The 24,166-nt window shown below is 48.1% G+C and overlaps 6 protein-coding genes and 1 non-coding gene across 7 annotated transcripts; 3 read left to right on the top strand and 4 right to left on the bottom strand.

Annotated features, from left to right (window-relative positions):
- Positions 1-5,388: 5,388 nt before the first annotated feature.
- On the bottom strand, positions 5,389-5,631 carry B0J16DRAFT_382036 (uncharacterized protein; the record flags this gene model as incomplete). Its single annotated transcript, XM_046131209.1, has 2 exons — positions 5,389-5,461; positions 5,519-5,631. The coding sequence occupies 2 exons, from the start codon at positions 5,629-5,631 to the stop codon at positions 5,389-5,391; spliced, it is 186 nt and encodes a 61-aa protein (XP_045984069.1).
- A 4,626-nt stretch (positions 5,632-10,257) lies between these two features.
- Positions 10,258-12,497, top strand: B0J16DRAFT_336516 (uncharacterized protein). The gene has a single exon (XM_046127241.1). The coding sequence runs from the start codon at positions 10,474-10,476 to the stop codon at positions 12,382-12,384; it is 1,911 nt and encodes a 636-aa protein (XP_045984068.1). The 5' UTR covers positions 10,258-10,473; the 3' UTR covers positions 12,385-12,497.
- A 1,163-nt stretch (positions 12,498-13,660) lies between these two features.
- On the bottom strand, positions 13,661-15,935 carry B0J16DRAFT_301722 (uncharacterized protein; the record flags this gene model as incomplete). The annotated part of the gene is made up of 2 exons (XM_046124615.1): positions 15,673-15,935; positions 13,661-15,603 (listed from the first exon to the last, which is right to left on the bottom strand). Exons 1-2 carry the CDS (start codon positions 15,854-15,856, stop codon positions 13,661-13,663), a joined length of 2,127 nt encoding a protein of 708 aa, XP_045984067.1. The 5' UTR covers positions 15,857-15,935.
- Positions 15,936-16,178: 243 nt separating this feature from the next.
- On the bottom strand, positions 16,179-17,772 carry B0J16DRAFT_265532 (peptidase M24, structural domain-containing protein; the record flags this gene model as incomplete). Its single annotated transcript, XM_046123401.1, has 5 exons — positions 16,179-16,278; positions 16,335-16,441; positions 16,499-16,870; positions 16,914-17,553; positions 17,600-17,772. The coding sequence occupies 5 exons, from the start codon at positions 17,770-17,772 to the stop codon at positions 16,179-16,181; spliced, it is 1,392 nt and encodes a 463-aa protein (XP_045984066.1).
- Positions 17,773-18,185: 413 nt separating this feature from the next.
- B0J16DRAFT_370140 (Alpha/Beta hydrolase protein) lies at positions 18,186-19,602 on the bottom strand. The gene is made up of 3 exons (XM_046130344.1): positions 19,325-19,602; positions 18,560-19,274; positions 18,186-18,510 (listed from the first exon to the last, which is right to left on the bottom strand). The coding sequence occupies exons 1-3, from the start codon at positions 19,526-19,528 to the stop codon at positions 18,302-18,304; spliced, it is 1,128 nt and encodes a 375-aa protein (XP_045984065.1). The 5' UTR covers positions 19,529-19,602; the 3' UTR covers positions 18,186-18,301.
- Positions 19,603-21,311: 1,709 nt separating this feature from the next.
- Positions 21,312-21,409, top strand: B0J16DRAFT_t126. Its single transcript has one exon. It is a non-coding gene; the product is annotated as a tRNA-Gly (tRNA).
- A 211-nt stretch (positions 21,410-21,620) lies between these two features.
- On the top strand, positions 21,621-23,536 carry B0J16DRAFT_336511 (uncharacterized protein). The gene has a single exon (XM_046127240.1). The coding sequence runs from the start codon at positions 21,828-21,830 to the stop codon at positions 23,319-23,321; it is 1,494 nt and encodes a 497-aa protein (XP_045984064.1). The 5' UTR covers positions 21,621-21,827; the 3' UTR covers positions 23,322-23,536.
- Positions 23,537-24,166: the final 630 nt, after the last annotated feature.

Genomic DNA, 24,166 nt, shown 5'->3' with positions numbered 1-24,166 from the left:
GTAGCATATGATACCGAATTAATTCGAAGTACTGTCAAAATGATATGAGGTTTTTGACTGATCTGAGTGAGGGTGTTAAGAAAAAAAGAGTGGATATGATCTGAGCAATGGGTTATCGTATCGTATCAAAGACCCAGTACTGTATCAGAGAATCGACAGATAAAAAAAAGAGTAGACGAGGACTTGTAAGCGGAGATCTCCCCCAAATGCTACGAGAGCATGGACTTAATGAACATGGGGCAGGGGCTGATGAGCTCCTTGTTTGGTTTGGTTTGAGGATGCGCCGGAAAGTTTAGCACTGGCTTTTTAGCGAGATGCTTGATAGGACAATAGCTGATAGTTTTACACTTTCGGCTGATGAATAGAGAGGTTTTACAGAAACGTCTGTCGTCAAACTAACGTAGGTTGATGAGAATAATAATAGTAATAGTAATAGAAAAAGGAAAGGAAAGTAAAGGCAGAGGAAGGTTTAATTGTACGAAATGGAAATGAATGAATGAATGTGAGGCTGTTCTGCGATCAATCTGTGTAGGCTGAAAACGAGAAGAGAAGAAACAGAAAGAAGAGTGCAAGCAACCGATGGGACGACAGAATCTACATACATACAAAACCAGAAGAAACATAAAAAGAAGAGACATCTGCTTCAGTCGTCATGGTGAGTGTATTCACAAACCCAACAGAGACACAAAATGAAGCCACAGCGACTCGTCTCAGCACCAACAATGAGGGCGAGTTTGTGTGTCTTCCGTCTCTTTCGGCCCACACCCTTTTCGGTCTTGGACCCGTTCGTTTTTCTTCCAAGGTTGTGTCAGATCATCGAATCAGAGAGACTCGTGGCGCACGCCAAGATACTCGTAGCATTCTTTACGCAGCTCTCGGTCAAGAGTGTGCATTTCTCATCAATGAGCTGACAGGAAGCAAAGCACGAGGCTGATCTCAGCTTTTGCACATCTTGCTTTATCTGTGCAGTATCTTGCTCTATGGATTGAAGTCTACGATGACGAAATACTAGTCTATCCTTCGTACTCCGTAATTAGATGGAGAGCACGGTCAGTGGGAAGCTTGTTCGATGGATAGGATTGCGTTGCGAAGCAAGAATGACATCCATGCAGCGGCTCTCAGACGCTGTGGAGTTTGGCAAAGTGACACACAGCTTTTGGTCCAGACGATTAACGGTTAGTGTCAATAGCTACCGTTCCAAGCCCGGAGCTTCTTCAGCCTTCAGCTTCCTCGTCTCCCACTTCCGCGACAGGAACATCGTGACCCTGTCCTGACTACTGTATGTATGCAACATAACTCCCGCTCTGTCCGCTCCGTATCATCCGGAGAGGCGCACCCGGAAAGATAGTATAGAATTCCATCGTTCTCGGCAGATGGCTTCTTCAACAGCGAATCTCGATGAGAAGGATGGAATACTACTTTACCCGGCACATAATCCCACAAACTTAATAATGAGTACGGATTCTCTCACCGACTGGGATCTACGGATATTACACTGTAGTGCTGCAGCCGCAGTCTTGAGTTCTGAGCCTCCAAAAATCCAAGGCAGAGCCCCTTGTCTAAAACACGGCCAGACGATAAAAGAAAATTCCCCAAAGCATGGGGCAGGGCCACCGGTAGATTTGGAGTCAAGCGATTGGACATGTGCATATGAATGCCTTCGCTTAGAGAGTGGTTCAATCGGATTTCGAGAAGGGGGGTCAAAACGCAACGCTTTTTCTTCTGCCCAGTCAAGCCAGTAAAAAAGGGAACATGCCCCAACCCGACCCAGATGGATGTCGTGACAGCCATGGTTGTCGTCAATGACGTAGGTCGTCACAGAAACCACGCGCTCATTCTTTCATTGTCTCACGAGATGGAAGCATCTGATACAAACAGTGATAAATGATTGATACATGATGAATGTATGAATCCGCCTCCTAACCCCAGATTTTTTGAATGCAACATTGGCACTCAGTTCAATTACTAAGATCTACTGTGGTATTATTCTTGGAACAGAGAAGGGAAACTCCTTGTCCTGCCCTGCCCAGAGTCATCCCCTTGTCATGCCATGGCATGTCGTGATACCGTATCGTGAGCGTTAGTCAGGTTACCCGCCTTTCTCCAATGGGAATTGAACTAGCCTCCCCAGGTCTTGTCACGTCTCACGATGCTTGTAGCCTGTCCTTTTCCCCCAAGTCCACTTTGGAGTTGAGTTGACCAAGGTATGGGGAAAAGTGGCACTGAAACCTGCGACAAAAAGCAAACAGATGAAATGAAGCTACCTACTGTAGTCTATGCTAACAGTGTGATTGCTCGTGGCTGTCTCACTTGATCTGACACAAACCGACCGCCTGTTCGCGTTGGGGTAGAAAGCCCTCCTCTGGAATTTGCTAAGATAATTGTGCGCGTGCAATGTCTAGACAACATACTACTCTCTGACCGCCGGCAGAATACGTGAGAGTCATGATTCAGGTTGACTTCAAGACAGAGACAGTAGGTAGACTCAGTAGAGACCGCCTTTCAATCGCTGAATGCAAGTGCCAATAGCTCGCAGAACGATGGCGGTTGTCTTTTGGGTCGGTCGCCTACTGCAACGCAGATGACACCAAGCCCAGAAGAGACGAAGAATCCGATGCTAGGATGACATTGGTCAATATTACTACTGTCTATTATATCTATCTGTCTATATACTGTATTAAATTCCCGCGCTTGAAGCGGCTCATTTACCAACTGACAGATCCCCCACGCAAATTAATTAGTCCTGAGCTTGTTTTGTTTTGGTTTATCCCAGGCGATGAAAACCGACAAGATTATTAACGAGATCGAAAGGACGGATAAGACCTTTACGATATTGGTTTAGCGTAGACTCAAAGATAACGGATGCGAAATGCACAGACCAGATCGCCCACTCACACTCTTGTCAGCCTGGGACGGACGCTGAGGTACTATTTTAGACTCCCTTGTTTTGTTTGGTCAAGAAAATTTTCACCTCCAGGGTTGGTCCAACATCTATCACTTTGATCAATTAAAGAGTGGTGGGGATTGAGTCTTTTTACTTCTGGAGGCATATAATTGTGTAACAAAATGACAGTCAAGACTTAATATCGCCGAGTCTAGAGAATTAATGTTTATCAACTTTCCTGTAAAAGGCATCAGTGAGTCGAGTGTACTGTAATTACTAGATCAATTTAGGCTTGGGACCCAACAATGATTTACAGCGCCTCGTAATGGGGGAGCTCATCTTAACAGTTTTGGGGGCTTGTTGGGTGCGCGAACGTTAGCGATCTGACCATGGCTTGCTCTAGTGCCACTTTCACATGTAAACCTTGTGTATGTGTGTGTCTTATTATCACGCAACCGCCATCACTCTGCAGTACCAGTACCAATACCGGTAACAGTAGTTAGTAAAAAGACCCTGCAAATCAATCTGTAAACTCCCCCAACCAACCATAAATCTCCTTGTAGAGATGGTGTAGATGTTTGGCCACCACTCCGACTCCAAAAGGGTTACAGGATGGTGCTGACTGAACTGTCAACTCGCCACTGTAAAGTGACAGCTTCCCTCCTACCAAGAGATGCTCGATAACCAAGCACAACACCAAGACTTTGGCATCGCCACTCATTAGTCAATAATATCCAGCATCTTTCATCTCTTTCTGTCTTCTCGCATCAAATAGACCCATATGCGTGTACACACCAACAGACAACGTGAGTAGCATTCAGCGTCAAAAACGTAAGGTGATAGCGCTAAAGAAAACCGTTTTGTTTTACTCTTACTCTCCCTTACATTACAGTACTGTATGTGATGACTTCCCAGAGTGGCTATTCAGGAAATCAAGTCCGATTATATGCAATTGGACAAATCCATCTATCTCTTTCTCACTATGTACTGATTGACAAGATTGGCTACCCCTGCTCGTACGATAAAGCACGGGAGAGCAACAGTACAGTGCACATATGACAGGGATTCCTTCTGTTGAGCTGAGTTGAAGGTCTATCTGTGTGTAACCATCCCCCTTTCTTCTCATCGATGCCATCATGTCAGGTTACTTGACGACATATCCGATATCGCTTCTTCTGTATCATGATATTGACACAACCTCCATCTTCATGTCTGCCCCTCCTCGGTGAGCTGTAGCGCGATATACTAAACAACGGGACGATATCAAAGGTTCAATATAAGCTCATCCCCCGCGAATAGATATGCAAAATGAGCATCTCCTGCATTACGTTTGCGGTTCGCAGAAGTAGTCCCTGCTCTACAGTACTCTACTGTAACAATATGTTATGTTTCGCACGCCACATACACACCCTTGTTACTGCAAGCGAGCAGACAAGAACGGGTGTTTTTTGTTTTCGGATCCGTGGCTTGGGATTGGCCTTTCGCTAACCATGCAGTTCATTGACAGGGGTTGAGACCATGGATGGCTTGGACCACAGGGCGACTCTCAACTCTCGAATTTTTTGTTGAAAAAAAAAGAGTCGAGAGTCTCGAATAGACTCTTTTCAGGTGGGACCTGATATTGAAATGGAGTCGCAATCGTATCGGGATCCGCAGACCCGCTTGGGGCTGAAGACAGTAAATGTTGATCTTGAACTTCAACTTCAAATCACAGTAGAGTAAACATAATTTGCGCCGCTGAGGCATGATGGCTTCAAGCCTCTTCCTGTCAAGGGTCCGACTAAAACTTCCCGCTCAAGCCTCAAATCGAACATCATTTCCTAGATCTTGAGATATTAAAAACTCTTCAAGATGCACATCTCTTTCTACCTAATTTGCCACTTCAAGGGATGGTTGCATTTTAAAATATCTCAGCTCAACGCAACCCGGCCGAGTCCGATCGAGCAAGCGAGTGGGCACGGCACAGCAGACATACCTGCAATGAGATCCTCTTTCGAAGAAGGCAATTCCTTTTTGGAGTCTAGAAAGCCGTAAGTAAAACATAAAAAATGTAACTATCTCCAGCCCCTTGATATCGGAACATGCTCCATCCACCGGAGTTGTGGGTCGGCTGCCAGGAGACCCCTTATGCTGAGTTTAAGCCAAGACGATGATCTGATGGTTCATTCAAAGAGGGTATACCGAGTACAGTAGGATTCCATCATGTCATGCCGAGACCGTAATTACGATTATCGTTGGTGTTTTGCATATTGAGCCAAGCCTGAAGGCGAAAAAGACAGAGTTCAAGGGAGATCTTCAACGAAGAAAAAAGGGTCCAGTCTCTCTAATGTCTGCTACCCTGATCGTCGTTGATGATCTCCGCAACGATAATGCCACAGAATCTTGCTTGTATCATGATGCTTTAGTGTGTGTGGGATCTTCGTGCAGTGGTACCTTTTTAGGTCGTCTCTACACCCTCACCTACAAGAACGAGGTAAGGCGAGGACCCTTTCATCGTGGCAATATCAAGAGCCAAGGACCCTTCGCACATACAATTTTGGCAGACCAGCACGAATTGCGATCAAGTTGCATAGGACCCTGCTGGTTAGACTGGACTTCTCACCGACGTTACCATGGATTATGGGAGAGACATACGCCATATACGCAGCCACATCCGCAATCAGAAGAGCGCCGTGAGGGGGACGTTCGTTGCACGTTATAAAAACTGCAGATGATGACGCTTGGGCGGTTGCATTGCGTATGCTCATTGCTGCAAGTCAACACTCCGTACAGGATTGGCGTATGCTCAGCGTTATCATCAATATCTCTCTCCCTGCAGTCTGGGGATACGGTTCTCGACAGGAATTGGTTCATGTTGAATGCGGGGAACGTTGCTGTGATCTGCAATCTGCTTCGTGTTTAGTATTTGCAGTAACGAGTACCGTAAGCGCCTGAACTACTGTGTCTCCCTAGACGCCGTTCGTCTCGTCTTATCGGTACGACTGTGGAGATTACCGTATGTTACTGGTGTTCGTTTGAACGGTTTTGTTTAACGCGACGCTATATACGTATCTTACTGTGCAATGGAGAGTGTCCAGTGGTTAAGCTTTGCCGGATCTTCCGCCCCGGACTGGTCTAGCTTACCTAGAGGACTACCGGGGCCAGCTTACCATTGATGCTGATGGCTTCAGTTTCATGAGAGAGTCGAGAGTCCTGCTAATTTGGTCTCTTTCGGTTGTCATCATCCACTGCACGTCACCCTACAAAACGGATACTTTACAGATTGAGTATACCGCTCTCTCCCTCAGCTGCAGAAGCGAGAGACACCTTACTCCAACCCCGCGCCATTGGAACCCCCTCTTTCCAAGCCACCAGTATGATCATGACCTTAGACTAACACCAGTAAACTGACGACTCTACCAAACTCGTGAGACTGCCCTTAGCTACATCGGGATAAAGTAAGAGCTTTCTCGGCCGACATCAACAACCCGATGCTACATGTGATGGGAATTCTCCAGAACCTGCTTTATCGGACGTTTCGGAATAAAATCTCATGTGATGAATTATGGGAATGTTTACTCCGGGTTTGACTGTTAACTGCTGTTATTACTAGCGAGGGTCATGGTTTATCGTGCTGCTGCTGCATGATTTGAGTATGACAGACTCCATCCCAAACATCGACTCATGGTGCGGGGAAGCTTTGGGAATATGGCGTCGTCTAATTTGCATGATAACATCAATCTAGACCTTTTCAGCTGCCAAGGCTGAATCAATCACTGCATTCTTATTCTGTCGTTTTAATTCTACTGCAATTAAACCAATTGGTCTTGTAATGTCAGAATGTAAACTCCATTGCGAGCTTCCTACAGAAACTCACTACTACTGCTTCCCCTCCCTCCTCCTCTTCTGGGTAACCCCCCTCGCACCCGTTATCATGGACTCGCTAAGCAACGGTAACCCCCCACCACCTTGGTAAAGCATCCTGGTTCCTTGGCTACCAACCACTAATCGCAATCGCAAGGGGAGACACTCACAGTTCCTCCTCAACACCAAAGTGAAAGCAATGTGTCTGGAAATGGCTTCCCAGTGGTTTAATATCCCCGCTGATCTACCCCTTGCTGCCATCCAACTTCTCTTACCCTGTCAGTCGGTCAGATAAGGCCCGGTGAACCAAGCCGGATTGGCTTTGTTGAAACCGGCATACCATACAGAGCGAGTTACTCTCTCTCTTCCTCTCGAGTCGTCTATTGTTGCTTTGCTTCAAACATGGATTGCTCTAATTGCTCCACATTACGAGGCGTTACTACCAAGACTTTTTAAATATGGGAATATTGCATTGGCACTTTTGACTGGACTGTATCCAAACTTCAAGGCAGCCACCATGTTTCGCTCGTTAGAGATGGTTGCACACCACCATCTTGAGGCTCGGGCCTCTGATCAGCAAAACTTGTTCTGTTATGGATAGTTTACCTCTGTTCTCGTCCAGGCACAGGGACTTGATCTTTCTAAACTTGGTTTATCTATTCCTGGACGCACATCCATTTAATTCTCAACACAACAATTGATGCCCTTGCCCCAGAAAGCACAGCACATCCCCTTATTACTCTCCACGGGGAAATTCTTTCTTCTTTCTTGTCTGTAAAAAAATGACTGCTCTATGACGTATCTTTGCAGAGGAAACATGATCACCACCATCGAAGTCTAGTATGCGAATCGGCCTTTAACGTAGACAATAGGTCGGATTGAAGTGGGCCAAGGCTCTTCTGCCGGGGGTGCACGGTTTTTGCTTCAGTTCTCTGTCAATTTCAACGCCAAGCTTTTGCTTCCCAAGGTATCATTGTTGCTGTGTTAGTGCGAGGGCCCCCTTGTCCATGGCGGCCGAGCCAGGACCCATTTCAACGATGATCGTACAAGAGCCTCTAACGTAGATTTCACACTTTAGATGGAGCTCAATCCACTTTGTAACCCCCTGGCATGAGCCGCAGTCTATTAATTCTATTGTTTGGGTTTAGTTAGAGGTGATAGGAGTCATGGAAGAGTCAGAGAGGAATAGAATAGCCGCCCGACATGACATGACATGCAGCATAGTATACAAAGAGGAGCCTCAGCTTCATTTCTGATGAGAGGGTTTGGACGGCTTAGTGTAGTGGTTCCCCATTCACAGCAATATCCCTCATCCTTATCCCTTTTCGCTCGTGTTCCTACGTAATTGTTGCTATTCGTGATACCTCAACGTTCAATATTTCACGCAAGAGAGGGAGTTGCGCCCCTCCCCCTCAAGCCTCCAACGTTACTCTACTGTTGAACGCGGAGTTAGTTGAGAGCGAACGCGGAGGTGGAGAGTTTAGTTTTGTTGGTGGGCAGCCAGCATCACATCGTGTGAGAAGTGAGCCACCACCACTAGCAATCAATCCGCCACACCAATCTCGTTCCCTCAACGGGCGGGCGCCTCACTATTGTATGTACAGTACTTGCACTGCAACCTTCCATTGGAGTCGACTCGAAGCTTCTTCACCGCCTCAGCCATGCATCTCTGCTCTGCAGTCTTCATGAATCGCTGTAGGTACAGTACAGTTTACATGCATACCCTGAGACACTTCCCGCTGTGTCTTGTGCATTTCTTGCATGTCAAATGACTCCTTGTAATCAATTATTGTTCCCTCGGATGTGCAGGCAGTGCTTATCTATCTCCTTGTAAACTCTAAGACCGTCAGACATAGGGTAGCCACAACTCGAGATCTCATGTATACCACCTCTAGTGCATACACAAGTTCTTCATTGCAACAATGGCTCATGCTCGATGACAAATTACCTACAGCGGAAGGACTTCTTCAGTACCCCAGATTTTCACCGTAGCTTTCGCTTTGCCCCCCAATGTACAGTCGGAGTGTCGGCCGGTGAAGAGCTAGGTCGTGAAGTGTGTATCTGACCAGTTCTAGATCTCGAGGTTCACACCCATATCAACGGCCCGGGCCATATGACTTCTCACAGAGGCCGAACTCGCGAGTGTCGGGCTTGTATTACATTGATAGATAACAGGTTTCTAATAAACTGCCGTAGAGTAATGGTGAGGTAAGCACTGTCGGGTGGCGGCTCACGACCGTTTATCGTGGCTCTTGGGTCTAGGTCTAGATCTAGGGTATCTATTGATCGTGGCGTTGGTGTTTTGAACGATCACAAGAATTGATGTCTGGTGATCTTTCTTCATCATGATCATCTCATGCACCCCAGATTTCGACCGCATCATCAAGAATATTCTCGACTTGATCATGTTCAAGAATGTCACATTCGCAGACCGATTCGACCGGAAATATAGCATCCGAATTACCCATCTCGAAAACCATACAGCTCTGCACCCGACGCACCGTTACCACGACCGAACGCATGGCTTGGGTAGTACCGACACGAGGCTAGAAGCGGCTATTTCATTGTCAGAGGTGGCATACAAGCTGCAACGACAGTTCAGAGCGTCAGGGACGTCGAGTGACACAGCATATGTATATATCTGCAGAACAACTTGTCATTTCTCGTTGACATTTTGCTGACCGGTTGAGTTTCACTGCCTTCTGCAATAAAACGTGTTAGGGGCTGAGGTCGGTTAATATCAGATGTTTTATGTCGTGACCTGATGCCTAACCCGAACAAAGTCCGTCAGTAACATGATCTTGCCACTGCTCTGTGCATATGCCTGGAGCTCGCAGGAGGCAAAAGGTCTGCTTATACATGACTGATTTGGAAGGTACCGTAACGTTACTAGTTGTACGAAGGGCCTGAAGTTTCGGATGGACGGCAATGGAGGTCTTGGAATTATGATGAGGGATTGAGGAAGTCATTGTGCACAGAAGTATTGTAAGGTGCAGTCTCATATTGCTGGATAGGCGATAAACAACATAGCTATAGGGTCCAATTGTCTGGCAGCTGTATAGCTTGCTGAAATCAACACCTAGATATCGGGTAATATGCTAACATAAATCTTTCTTGGTCACCATCTACCTTTAAGATGACAGCTGTCCGTTCTCGTATCAAAATGTGATGGTGGCTCTAAACACTCGTCAAGCATTGCTGAGTTTGCACGCGAATTGAGGAGAGAGAGCGCGTATTCCACAAGTTAAGGTTCAGAGAATAGAATAATGACATTGACTGTATTAAGAAATCAGCACCTGTTGCTAATGAGGGCATATCAAGATGCGCATCAGAATTGGTGTTGTTGCAAGCTGACCATAATCTGACAGGGCATTCTGCATGTTGGCGTAGGAATTGTGATCCAGACCGCGGACTTTTCGTGTACTCGTAGACAGAATAAAGAGAACTGTCAATGTAAAACTCCAATAGTTAGTTGTCAGCGATATCTTTACAATTAATTGAAGTGATTCTCATACAATAGGTGACTTACAGTGATTGATTGCTGTTCTAAGTGGACCTCAAAAGCTGACGTCACAGGCCACCTCAGCTCCCCCACCAACACCAGCTCGACTCAGCCCAGTTCAGTTCACTCCAGTTCAGCTCAAGCTCCATCTCAAGGCGGTCCCAGCCCAACATCACCAAAATAACCTTAACCTTCTTAGCCTCCTATCAACCAAAGCCTATTCCTACAGGTTGCTACCGCCAAAATGTCCTCCCGCGGCGTCCCAGAAGTCCTTTTCAAAAAAGTAGACGAATACGTCGACTCCCTCGCCCCTCAGATCCAACCCCGCATCACCGACGAGCTCGAAACCTTTCAGCAAAAGACAATCGACAGTCTCGAAGACAAGGTCGTCGACGCCTTTCGCTCGCTGTTCAACAAAGACAAGAATGCTTCTGGTTCGAGGAGTTTGGACGATAATGCGCCTGATGCCTACGGTGGGCAGTCGTTGCCTTTTGCAGACGAGATTGCCAAGCTCACGCGTAGCTTTACTAAGAACATTGACGAGGCGGGTGATGATTTAAGGGATATTTTCGATATTACTGAGGGTAGAGGAGGCGGTGGAGGTGGCGACGAGACAAGGTCCCGCGGTGGAGGAGATTCATCGCGTGGTGGTGGTGGTGGTGGTGGTGGTGCTAAGGGTTTCCTATCCTTTGCTATCGATGCCGTGCAGGACCATCTCGAGAACAACAGCGGTAGAGGATCAGGAGGCCAAGGCTTTGAACTCGACGGCCTTCTAGGCGTCCTCAGCGGCACTGTCAAAGACGCAGCGCGCAACCCCGAAGAGAAAGCCCGTCTCATCAGCCCCGAGATCAAGGAACAGGTCGGCTTAAAGCTCCGCGAACAACACGCGCCCATCGCCGAGCAATTCACACGCATCGCTCTCGACCACATCAAGCGCTGGCTTCGCGGAAACACAAGTACAAGGGATTTGGGAGATGGTGTCAAGGGTGAGATTGAGGACCAAGTCAAGGATCTTGTCAAGGGACTTGGAGGACTGTTTGGAAACAAGAAGTCTAACGAGGGAGCTTCGCGGGGCTTTGGGGACAATGATGGTGATCGTGCTCGTGCTGATGGGGACGGTGAGAGTGGTGGTTTCTCAAAGGTCATCAGTGACAAGCTCAGCACAGGAATTGCACGAGTTCACAGAGAGGTCCGCATCGAGTTCCGCAAGATCCTTGGTGGTATTGAAAAGCAACTCTTTGAGCTCCTGCCCGATCAATTCCAGCGCCCACTGGAGAAGATTCTGGGCGGTAATCCCTTTGACTCCCAGCTCGACCGCGATGCTGGACCAGGACACTCCGCCGACCGTGGCTTCGGCGACGACATCAAGGCGAAGCTCGTCAACAAGATCCGCGGTCTTGTCCGAAAGGTCCAAGAGACACTACGTGAGAGCATTCTAGGTGTCGTGAACGGTGGACACCGCAAGTTTGAGCGCCAGAGTTGGTTCTTTGTACAAAACATGGTGGAGATGAAGGTGCAGAAGTATCTACCCAAGGTCAAGATCTCTGTGCCTGATGATATCGGTAATGAGGGTGTTAGTGTTGGAGATCCTTCTGCTGCGAACCTTGGTGGTGCGAACCAGCCTGTGCCGGCTTCGCAGGGTGGTTCAGGAGGGTATGGGGCTCCGTCGCAGCAGCCGTATAATCCTCCTTCGCAGTTCCAGGAGGGTCATCGACCAAATCAGAGTCAAGACTACAACAGGCCGCAGGGTCATGATGATTATAGGCCCCAAGGCAACGATGGTTACAGACCTCAGGGCAACGATAGCTACAGACCTCAAGGAAATGACGGCTACCGACCTCAAAGCAACGATGGCCACAGACCCCAAGGGCAGGGTGACTACCGACCCCAAGGACACGACGAGTACCGACCACAGCACGGCCAATCTCATCAAGAATACAGACCTTCACAGCAAGAAGGATACCGACAGGATGAGTACAGGCCTCAACAGCATCAGTCCCACCAAGAGTACCGCCCCGATCAGTATCCTCCTCCGCCTCAGCAACATCAATCTGGCGGCTACAACCAAGGATACCAGCAAGACCAAGGATATGGACAGAACCGAGGATACGGCCAAGATCAGGGTCAAGGATATGGCAACAACCCTCGCTACTAGGAACGTCTATTTGGTTCACGTTACAGACGGTGAGCGATGGGATACCTACAGAAGCATTGTACCTAGGGTGAGGATAGCGAGATAGATTGACGAATAACGACCACACCTAACCAAACCCACCTGTTCATCCACATCTAGTTTTCTCTTCCCTCGATGCATTGATTTCAGGGATTGCATGTCTCCATCGTCAAACTTATCCCACTTCTAAACGAGCCCAGAACGAACCCCTTGATTCCGCAGATACCGAGACCCTGGATGATCAACCCCACAGCCAAGCAAGTAGCATGTCGTGATACCATCAGATCATCAATCTTGCAAAGCAAAACCCCCAAACCTAGTCTAGTCCCTTCAACGGTCTACTGGGATTCAGGGTCCAATCCACCATGTGAAAACTCAACCTCAACACCGTCCCTTTCTTCAGGGTCTAATGCAGACCCTGCCTGCATCACGAAGATCTTATTACATTATCTAGTCCAGACGAATATCACATGGCTTCTTGGTCCTGTACTTGGCGTGGTCTGATTGTTGGGGATTACGTAGGAGGAAACATGATATGATCGGGGCACGTGCAGCGTCGTTTCGTCAGAACGGCATGATTTGGGAGTAGCATTGTATTAACCTCGGTAGTTAGAGTCTTGGATCTTTGCACGAGGGTGATGTGCATAGTTTCTGATGTTGAGTCTGGACCTGGATGCACCTAAGGAGCAACCCGGGCTGAGATGATCTGATAGATAGAACGGCTTTGTTAGATCCACGGTGTTCTGGAAGAGGGGTTTCAGGGTCTTTGGGGGTGGGGTGAAGGGGGCTTGTGTATGATCCCGTGTAGAGGCTGGTGAGAAGGTTATGATGAAGTTATGCAGTGAAGATCTGGCTTATCGTGTTGCTGCAGAGTGAATACGCGGATGGTGAAGTGCCTCGGGAGAACGGAGGGCGATATGACGGTGGAGGTTAGGGTGAGTCTATCGCTTAATGGCATCATAACACTTACGCCTGTTACAAATGGCCTTGCAAAGCGGTATAGACTTGCTACATGTGGATGGCAATTGCAGCACTCTCGTTAACAGAGCACCGTGGTAGTTAATCTTAAGACTTCGCGGGCTTCAACACCACTGTTGCCATGCGCTACTCGTGTAGGTGACATGTATGATTCCCTACATGCTGACTGTCTTTGCTCTATTGTATTATTCTTATTCTGTCTACCAATAAATTGCTCAAACTCCACGACCTAATCTCAACACCAACGCCAATATCCAAGACATTATCGCAAAAGCGATACTCATCTAGCAACCCACAATCCTCCATTCCCATAAACCTGATCCCTCATCTCCAACCCTTCACTCCTAACTCCAATCCAATGCGACGGAACTCTATCCAATCCACCCTGCACAACACCCGTCGCTTCTCCCAACCTCTCCTTGAACCCTCTATCGCTCTTGGCCGCCCGTGTAGCTGAGAGGTTTACTTCAGGACCCCAAGCATCCCGTGCAAGACTTGCAGTGGTAGTCATGACGTTGCGCGAATGCTCTTCCACTATCTGCTCATTTGTGAGTGTAGGAGTAAAAGCGTGTAGGTAGCCCATTAGCATGATCTTCATCTTCATCTCAAAAAACAGCGTATCCTCGAAATCATGTAGGATGTGAACGATTACTTTGTTCCGTTGGACAACACCAGGTGGCGCATTTCGGAGAGGTGCGATTGTCACGATTGCTTCGTGCCAGTCATCGTCGAAATCTTCCGTCTTTTGAGCGGGAGCGGGAATGACGCGTGCCCATGCTGCAAAGGCACCGCCCATGCGCATCTTCACATCGTCTCCTACTTCACTTAGATTTGCGGTAGGAATACCAAACTCCCTCGTCGATATTCCCGTTCCGCGAACCACCTTCCCTGCGAACTTGTAGGGGAATGGGGCTTCGGGACCGTCGTCGCTACCGATTACTTCTAGCGGCGCATCGAGTGCAGTGCCGCTAAGTAACGGGTCATATCGTCCTGCTTTGTTGTTCTTCCAGCTCTCACTAACTGCGTTGCTGAGACCTGATTTCTGATACGCCGTAGTAGCAACTTTCTTAATCGTCGCATTCGCAGGCGTGAGTCTTTTAGCACCCTGTTCTACCACAGCGCCTGCAACACCTGTATACTTTTTCGCAACCTGCGATCCAATAGTGGTAGCCACCTTGATACCCATCTCAAGAGGCATAGTGCTCAAACTAGAACCCCGAACGGTGCTGACATCTGTGGATGTACTCGCTATGCGAAACACGGGACTTCCGCAAAGGACTTTCTTGTTATCTTCGCCTGCGCAGACTACAAGACGGAAATAACCGTCTGTTGCTGCTGCGGGGATGCGCACGATGTGTGTTTCCCTGGGGATGTGGTTCTTTAATTTTCCTGAGGCTTTCTTGATGAAACGTTTGAAGTCACGTTGGATACCACGTTCTTCTGCTTCGGGGAGATGTTCGACGTTTGCTTTTGTTACGGGTGTGACGTTTAGCCATGTCCCTGTCGTGCCCATGAGCGCCTTGAGACTCATGCCCATATTACCAGAGAAGCCTTTTTGTTGCATCCATATCGTTCTTGTCGGTGGGAGAGGCTCATCGGAGAGGATGGTTATAGGCACGGATGTAGAGGGTCCTCTGTACCAAACCAGTGCATGTGAATGACGGATGATACTGAAATGCTTGTTCGACTCTGCAGGATGCGATATTAATCCTCCTGCGAAGTACTGGGCTTCTCCTAGCGCTATTTTCCATTTCGATGAGTCCTTTGGTTGGTCTTGTGGGTGGGTTGATAGTGCTGCTGAGAGAGCTGAAGAGCTTTTGACACGACGAATCTCATGCGGTGGCGCATCGCTCGGGAAGGTAGGTGAAAGACCAGGTGATAAGGAAGCCGGAGAAGGAAGGTCATCGACTACAAAGTCGACTTGATGGGTGCCCTTGGGATCTAAGAAGCCGGATTGTTGAGGGGCGTGGGCGCTGGTTAGGTTTGTTGCTGAGCGAACTGGTCGAAGAGGACGAGGTGGAGGGGGAGGGAGGAGAGATGGGTTGTATGTTGAGGGACTATATGGGACTGGGGTTGATGGTGTTGAGGCGGGATTGTATGGTGGTAGATTGTATGAGCTCGAAGCAGGGTTATATGAGCTTGGCCCAGGGCTGTATGAGCTTGGAGACGGAGCGAATGTTGGCGACGCAGCTGGAGGGTTATACGACGTTGAAGGACGGTTATCTGAATGCGAGGATGGATTGTAAGAAGTTGAAGGCCGGTCATATGAGTTTGAGCCTGAAGGATTATAACTCTCAAAAGTAGGAGTCCTCAAAGGCGACGGCGTTGGTGATGGAGCTTGCGGTGGAGGTGCATATGCGGAGCCGAATTGAGACGGAGGATAAGCACTGTACGCCGGCGGCGGAGTCGGCGGCGCTACGGGCTTACGCAGGAACTGCGGAGGAGGCTCCGGTCGTTTCTCAAAGTAGTGATTCATCTTTACCCTTCCTGTGTTGTTGACGAGAGGTTAATTGTTGATGAAAGAAGATTGAGTTGAAAGAAGAATATTTGTTCAGGGAGAAACGTTGGGAATGTGGCCAATTGTAGAAATTGCACCGTGTGACTTTCAGGGGTTAATATTAACACCGTATCCAAACAAATAATGTTTCCCTTGAGTCTCGAATTTTGATATGACATGATATGGGGAAGCGAGATGATTTATTTATAGATTGAATGTCACTCATTTATTTATGCTTATTTTTAATCAGATCTAGATACGACTGTCAATCTTCATCTAGACACAGCTCAGGTTCTACTGTTTAGGCTGCAGACACCAAAGCTTCCATCTCATCCAACTCCCTAGGAACATCAGTCAAGTTCTCATGTCCCGTCTCAGTAACAAGAATGTTATCCTCAATACTATCAACAGATTAGTAGGGGTTCATCAATAGCGCGACGGTGGCTAATAAACTTACCGGACTCCACCGACATCCCAGTACTGGTCTAGGACTTCCTTGTTGATGAATTTGCTGTGCGCGGGGTCTTCGAGATAAGGATCGATGATGAATTTGCAAAAGTAGATCTATAGGTGAGTCAGTTACTGTAATCAACATGTTTTGTTAGAGATGGGGTTGCTTACACCAGGCTCGACAGTAACGACACTGCCAGCGGGCAGCTTTCCTCGCACGCGCAAGTATCGGAACAACTTATCCTTGTCGGCAAAGTTGGGGTTACCACCGGTATCGTGGGTGTCCATACCAAGGTAGTGACCCAGACCGTGAGGGAGGAAAGCAGCGCTTGTGCGAGCCTTGAGGATCTCGTCCTTGTCACCCTTGAGAATACCCGCCTCAAGCAGACCGTCAATGGCGATCTGGTGGGCCAGCACGTGGACGTCATCCCAGAGAACACCTTCCTTGAGAACGTCTATGCACGCCTTTTGCATCTTGAGAACCGTCTCGTAGATGTGGCGCGATTCTTTGGTGAATTTGCCAGAGAGGGGGAATGTTCGTGTCTGCATATGTTAGAGAGGTTAACAATTGGAGGGGTGCGCTTACGATGTCGGCGGCGTAGTTGTTGTATTCGCATCCAGCGTCCATCAAGAGGTTAAGCTTTCCCTCTGTAGGAGCATTGTTTCCGACGTAGTGAAGAGTCGCAGCAGCTCGTCCAGCCGCAGAAATAGGATCATACGACATCTTCTTACACCCATGCGCAAAACAGCGCTCCATAAACGCCGCCTCAAGCTCCTGCTCATTCTTAGCAGCCTTGGCCTTTGCAAAGACAGCACGGTGTCCAATGCCAGAGACGTAGTTTGCCTTTCGCAGCATAGCAATCTCGTACTCATCCTTGACTACACGGGACACCTCGATGGCGTTCTTCAGAACCTCAAAGTTCTTGTTATCGAAACCGATGAAGGAGACATGGTCGGAGATCTGGTTCGCGATGGCAAAAGCGGAGGACTTTGGGTTTTCGGCGCCGAGATGGGCGAGGGTTGCGTTGAGTTCGGTGGTGAGCTTTACTTCGTCAACGTCGTATTGCGCGAGGGCCTCATCGATGCTGACGGGGAGACCGGACCAGATTACGTCGTCGGGATTGATGGGAGGGATGAAGAGGGTTGATTTGGAGGATTGGATGTCGTAGATGAAGTGGCAGTCGGGGAGGTTGCAGCCGGTGAGGTAGTAAAAGTATCGTCGCTGGCTGTTGAAGTTAGTTGATGGTCTAGAGATAAGGATGTGGGATGTACCGGAAGGGTTGGGGCTCGTCGCTGTCTTCCATCATGCGAGTCATTTGACTCTCGAGGTAGATTATACCGTTCGCATCGGGGATGTCCTTGCGGATGAGGTCGACGACGCGTTTGGCATGGTCTTTGCCTGGGTATTTGCCCTTGAGGACAGCATCGTAGTTTTCAGCGACCATGGTTGAAGCTGATATATTCGATAACGTTCGTTGTTGCGCGTAAGTCGTAGGTGTACCGAATCTCTGTCGTGCAGTCCCAGAGATTGTTCGTATGCGTCGTGTAGCTCTGAAGGAGGAAGAAAAACAAATAGCAGTGGGGGATCTTGAAAGACACCGAGATAGCGACAACCCCGCTATGGACCTCGGAGTCTTTGTTATGACGGAAGCCATTCACGAAACAGGAAGCTAGTGGTTGCAGTTCACTAATCGCCTGCCCGTTACAGGTGGCTTTCAGGGTCTTGGAAGTGGGGGGTTTACCCTGCGCAAACCGCTGACAGCCGACCTCCACTAAGAATACGATGATGGATGGAAATAAAATCGGATGATGAAAGATTCCATGTCTTGGTATGGATCTAAGACGGATCATTTTTGTTCCACTGATACGGACATTGTAGAGGGTAACGAAATATATTAGAAGCTGTAAGCTATGTACATGCCCTGCTATATCTGGGCCAAATAAACAAAGAGGTTTTCGTTAAAGTCAATTGAGTTACTCGGAAAGAAAGTCGAAAATAGCATCGTAAGTAAAAGTGTGAGAGTATCCAAAGTTCAATCCGTGTCCAGCACCCGGAACAACAGTTGTGTTGAACCGCGAAGCTTGAGTGAAGAATCTCTTGGAGTAGTCGAGTAAGGAAGGAAGCTTTTCGCCTACACTTGTGGTAGAGTAGCAGTTGTCGCCACAGAAAGGAATGTCGCGTGCTAGAAGCTGTCAGTATAGTCAATTGATAGAGAGTGAAGGGTAACTTACATCCTGTCACGATCTGTACGGGACCAGTGTATGTATTGTTCACGCCCGCAGGTCCACCCAAAGTCAACAGCTCACCAGGTGTAACAGGCTGACCCTTCTTATACGCTTCCTCCAACATCTCCGGATCAAAGTCCCCCTCGGAGAAGAAATTGGTGTGCACGCTGACAGTCGATGCAGTAGCGACATATCCGGGGGGATACTTGCCAGCAGCAGGTGAGTCGGTAACAGGGATAAAGTTATTGCTAACAGCAAACCAAGGCAGATAAGCAGTTGCCTGGGTAAAGCCGGTAAGAACAATGGCATCGGTAAGTTCGGGAGCCTCGTTCGCGAGAGCGTAGCTGATTACTGAACCGAATGAGTGGCCTAGGTGCACGACCTTAGAGTATCCGCCGCAGCCGACGCCGGGGAGAGATCCCTCGCGAGCCTTGTAAGTTAGGGCTTTGAGAGCGGCGATTTCGATGTTGACTTGGATTTCGTTAAGAGGATCGCCCTTTGAGCTGGCGCCGATGCCGAGACGGTCCCAGGTTAGGGTCGAGTAGCCGTGTTGGTCAACGGCGCGGGCGACGTAGCTGTAGTTGTAGTTGTTGAAGGGAAAGTCCCAGTAACTTCTATCAAACCCGATACCGTGGGTCATGATCTGAAGTTCATGGCCAGGGCCGGCATCGGGTTCGCAGTATGTAGCTGCGAGATCGTAGGTACCGGTGACATTCTTTTTCTACTCGAGTCAGCCTACTACCTCCTCCATGGTATGCTGTGGTCACTTACACCCTTGGCAATAGTAACAGGATAAGGTTCACCACCCTGTCTAGCAAGATTGATAATAAAGTTTGTAACATCAATCTTTGTAAGAGGAGTCTCAATGCCGAACTCTGTATTCTCAGAAGTCAGAGATACAGGAACGGTAATGTTTGTGCATTTGCGTGCCGAAGCAGCAGCGAGAAGGGAAAAGAGAGCCAGAGATTTGAACATGATGACTGGGAAGAAGCGAAGAGAAGGAGTGTATGATGATTGAGTAGATATTCCCAGATGGCGATCATCCGGGGACTTTATATAAGACGAAACAGACACACAAGGCAAGACAAGAGCTAGAGATGTCTCGAGAAATTACAAATTGAGCGTCATCCGCTGATCGACTCTGCACAAACGGGCGAGCCTATACTACATTAGAATAGCTGCAGCATGTCTTAATACTAATTTGTATTGTATTCTGACAATCCCGGTAGTTGGACTCTGTTTAGTATCTCTTTTCGTTGGTAGTCCATGACGCCTGGACTAGATCGTATCGTGTACTCCACTGTTCCGGCTCTTGCAGCGGTCCGACCATCTTCGGGCACGCACTACCACAAGTTTCGCATGGTGGTCTTGCTTGCAGGAGCTTGGTCGACCAACCGGAGAATACAAACACACGGACACTAACGTGCGGGCTGGCTATTGAGATCTTCCCTCCGTCAGAGAGCCCTAAGCGTTTGACGGTATAAGCCGTACTGCCATTGCAAAGAACGGCATCTTTGAGATTACTGAGCCCACTCAATGCAAGCGGGAGTTTTTAGTCATGCATAAGTTGAGGCTAACCATTTCTCTCCTATTTGGAATCCCTTGCAGAGAACATATGCAGCGTTTCCTTGCCACCTACTGTATTTTATGTTCAGCTACTGTGATATCCCGCTTCGGTGAGATATTCGTGCATGCATGTAAGACAGAACAACACAGCAGAGGCAACTTTAACTAACACAGAAAATATACCAAGGATCAAGGTATAAAATAATGACAAATTATATGGCAGTGTTAGATGGATGAATCCGGACCGTTGCAGCCGAGAGCTACCCCTTGCATCGGATTGTGATAGGCATGACTATCAACTGAGACAAACACATTGACCGAACGCGGGTGTTCTAGCGCCGCTAAATCCACAGAAGCGGAATTGAGAGTGAGCTTTGCATCTGGTGTTCTTATGTCAGAGCCTTACAAATAATGAGTGTGTGTGCTTGGTAAGATTACCGGTTTGTTTCCGCAGGATGGGCTCTGGGTAAATGACAGGACGGCAGTACCACCAAAGATAACAGTGCCAGTGAGGATGACAGTATCAATGCGTATCTCGCTTGTCTTACACTTGAATATATTTGGAATAGTGACTCTCGGCAGTGGCTCATCTGATCTGCATCACGGGCTGGGCTTGTTTGAGGTTTAAACAGAATATCTGAGACCCGACTCACCTCGTAAGGAGGCCATTGGGAGGTGGTAGAGAGACGGGTCAATTAAGGCCGAGAGGGTTCAATTGAGACATGGGCCGCTATGTGTCTCTTGGTATTTTACAATAAGAAATCATGGTCTGGTCAATTGAGCAAACAACGCCTTGATGTCGCACGAAATTTGAAAGCAGTTATTGAGGTCTTGAGTATCATCGCAGGTATGACAAAGCACCGAGCATGGATGCAAACACATGCGATACCAGCTGGGCGTTTCTTATGTTACATTGGAACATGGGAACAAGGATATTGACATGCAATCGATCCTGGAGCTCTTTTTTCGCAAGCGCCAACACCGGCGTGAAAGATCGCAGGCTCTCGGTTGTAAGCCGCCTCCGGGTGTCCCGCCCACACAGCAACCATCTGTTCAAGCCGCAAGACAATTAGAACAGCACTTTAGTCGCGTATTGTGGAGTTATTAAGAAGCCTCGCGATGGACCAAATCTCAAGTGTTGCTTGTCTCTTGTACTGGATCACTGGCTCGAACATGCAACTTCAAGATAACAGCGTAATTGGTTTAGTGGTAAAATTCTCCGTTGCCAGTCGAGTTCTTCAAGAACTAACAAGTATCGGGGAGCCCTGGGTTCGATTCCCAGATTACGCAATGCCACCAGTTCGAGGTGAGCATTTCTTTTTGCTGTTTTTTGAGGTTATTCAGAGATTGTTGTGTGGGTGGGAGGTGGCTGGCTTGCAACTGAAAGTCGGTTTTGAAAGGTCGACTGGGCGGGCGGTTTTCTACAGGCTGCGCCCACTGAGATTCTCCACTGTAGCACTTACACACCAGTGCTCACAATCCGCAATCGCCACTTCATAACATCAATCCAAATAATAAGTTTCCTAAACATCTATTTTAACATGCTATTTAATGCATCTAATCGAGGGAAATGCTTCCTATTATCGCCAAATGTGACTTCGCTCCTCATGTGGGAGGCCGACCAGCTGAATACCCCTCTTCAGCCGCTTTCAACTCCTCCTTCTCGGTATCACAGCATCAACATCCCATTGTAACCTCACAAGAATGAATGCATGCTATTTTAAAATTCATCGTCATGAAGCTCCTGAATAGCATCACCAGACGCATCCGCTCCTCAGCCTTCCACCGCACACACTACACAGGCTCCCTCCTCTTTAATCTAGCATCCTTCATCCTCCCCGCTCTCTACGGCACGCTCTCCAAACTCTGGGTCTCCAACATTGACTCCTCAAAGGTTGTTCTGACAGATGCATACACGTACATGAATACCGCCTCCGAGGCAGTCAATGAGGGTTTACCAAGAGCAGCATGGGTTATTATCGGTGATAAAGCATCGCGATCTCTTGCGAAGCGTCTGCAGCTTACGCATACTCTGATACTGTTTCAATCAGTGGTGGGCTTGATGCTGAGTATCATATTCGTCGCAGCTGCAAAGGCCTTTGCGAGGGGTTTCGTCCCTGAGGAAATTCGGGATGTGAGCTTGACGTATGTGCGAATCACATCGTTCACAGTATTTGCTGGGACATTGGAAACAGCTGTGTCAACAGCGACGAGGGCTTTGGACAAACCCGATATCCCTTTGGCAATCAGCACGATCAAATTCGCCATCAACATCATCCTGGACTTCCTCATCATCTCCAAATTCCACGTCGGGAGCTTCACGCCTACGGTTAACATGCAGGGTACTATACAGCTTGTCTGCAATCTCGTCGCTGCCATCGCTGGCCTTTTGTATTTCTTGTGGTCGAATACATATTCCTTCACCAAGCATACACCGCGCGAGCCGCAAGATAAGTTACGACCGAGTTTCGACGCGCTTAAAGTCCTTCTTCCACCTGGCCTTATTTTCTTCACTGAGTCAGCTGTGAGGAATGCGTTGTATCTTTGGCTTGTCAGTACCATTGTTGCGTTGGGCGCAGTGTATGCTACTGCATGGGGCGTCTTCAATACTATCCGCTGGGGTTTGATCATGGTCCCCGTTCAAGCTCTCGAAGCTACAGCGCTGCAATTCATTGGACATAACTGGGGAGACTGGCGACGACGAATGGATATCAGCACGCGCAAGCCTAGAGCTTCACTTAAAGACCTGCAGAACATCACACGTCCAGCCCTACGATCACTCACACTAGCACTAATCTTCGAAGTCCCCATCGCCATATTCCTAACGCTCTTCGGCGCAAAGCCTTTCGCACGATACATCAGCGGATCAGAAGAAGTAGCCAACGTGACAGCCGACATGTGGCAGAGTCTCGACTGGTGTTATATCTTCTACGCCATGTCAACACAACTTGCCACAATCCTTCTCGCGACGAGACCAAAGTGGTACTTGTATCAGAGTTTGGCGAGTAATTTACTATATGTTCTTCCGTGGGCTATTGTGTGTCAGGTTAGTGATTTGAATGATGGGAATGCATGGTGGTATTACAAGTTTGTGTTTGGGGGGAGTCTTGTTTTTAGTTTTGCGGATATTGTGGTTGTTGATGTGGTTTGGGGGTGGTGTTTGTATTATGGGAGGATGAAGTTGGAGGCTTTTAGGGAGTGATTAACGTATGTATTGGTGTTTTATGTGATGTTACCTGGTACATCTTCTTGCCTTTACCGTCTTACTGCAGTGGGAGCGACAAGTTGAATGAAGTTTGTCATGGCTGTTATCCAGTATGTATACATGATTGGACACTCTTCAAACAACAGCAAGAACAGTCAGTATTTCGGAAACATGGTGAAATAGAGCCGATCAAGCATTGGCCATGAAGACCGGTGTACCTGTTGATGAGTTTGTAGGGTAATTGAGCTTGGCCCATGCTTTGACTTCGCTTCAGCTGTCAGCTCGCCAGCTAGCCGATCGATATCTCCACCAGAAGTCATCAATACGACCCTGCGAACTGCCATAACAGTACAGCCTGCGATTACACAAATAAATACTTTGTAGTTTCTGGAACAATAGTCTGCTGTCTGTCATTTTCTATGTATGCGATTTCTTGCTTGATGACTGGTGACAGTTACGTTAAATGGCTTTCAATGAATACCAGCATCAATTAAGCCTCCATGTAAATTTTCAACGTCTGTGCATGATGCAACCAATTTCCCACCTGATCTGATCTCACGTCTTGGCAAACTGGTTCCACAGTTATGTCATTAATTAAGCAGTATCATCAACTCATCAATCTCTCACATACAGTGACTCTATGTGGCTGTCTCAACTGCTATCATCACGTACTCAACAGTCTACCGTTAGTAAAGACCCTTATCATTCTAGACTAGCATCCGCCATAACCGTTGCCAACATCTCACTCCTCTGATCCTTTCCCAAGTTGCCTAGCAACTGGGTCCTCTAGTGTCCCTTGGCGCGTTCCCACATCCTGGGAGTGATACGAGCCTGGGGGCCAC

The sequence above is a fragment of the Fusarium flagelliforme genome, assembly GCF_020744385.1.
Source record: "Fusarium flagelliforme strain FIESC 12 MPI-CAGE-AA-0113 chromosome Unknown B0J16scaffold_3, whole genome shotgun sequence".
NCBI classification, from domain to species: Eukaryota; Fungi; Ascomycota; class Sordariomycetes; order Hypocreales; family Nectriaceae; genus Fusarium; species Fusarium flagelliforme.
This window is presented reverse-complemented; position numbering and strand designations above follow the sequence as displayed.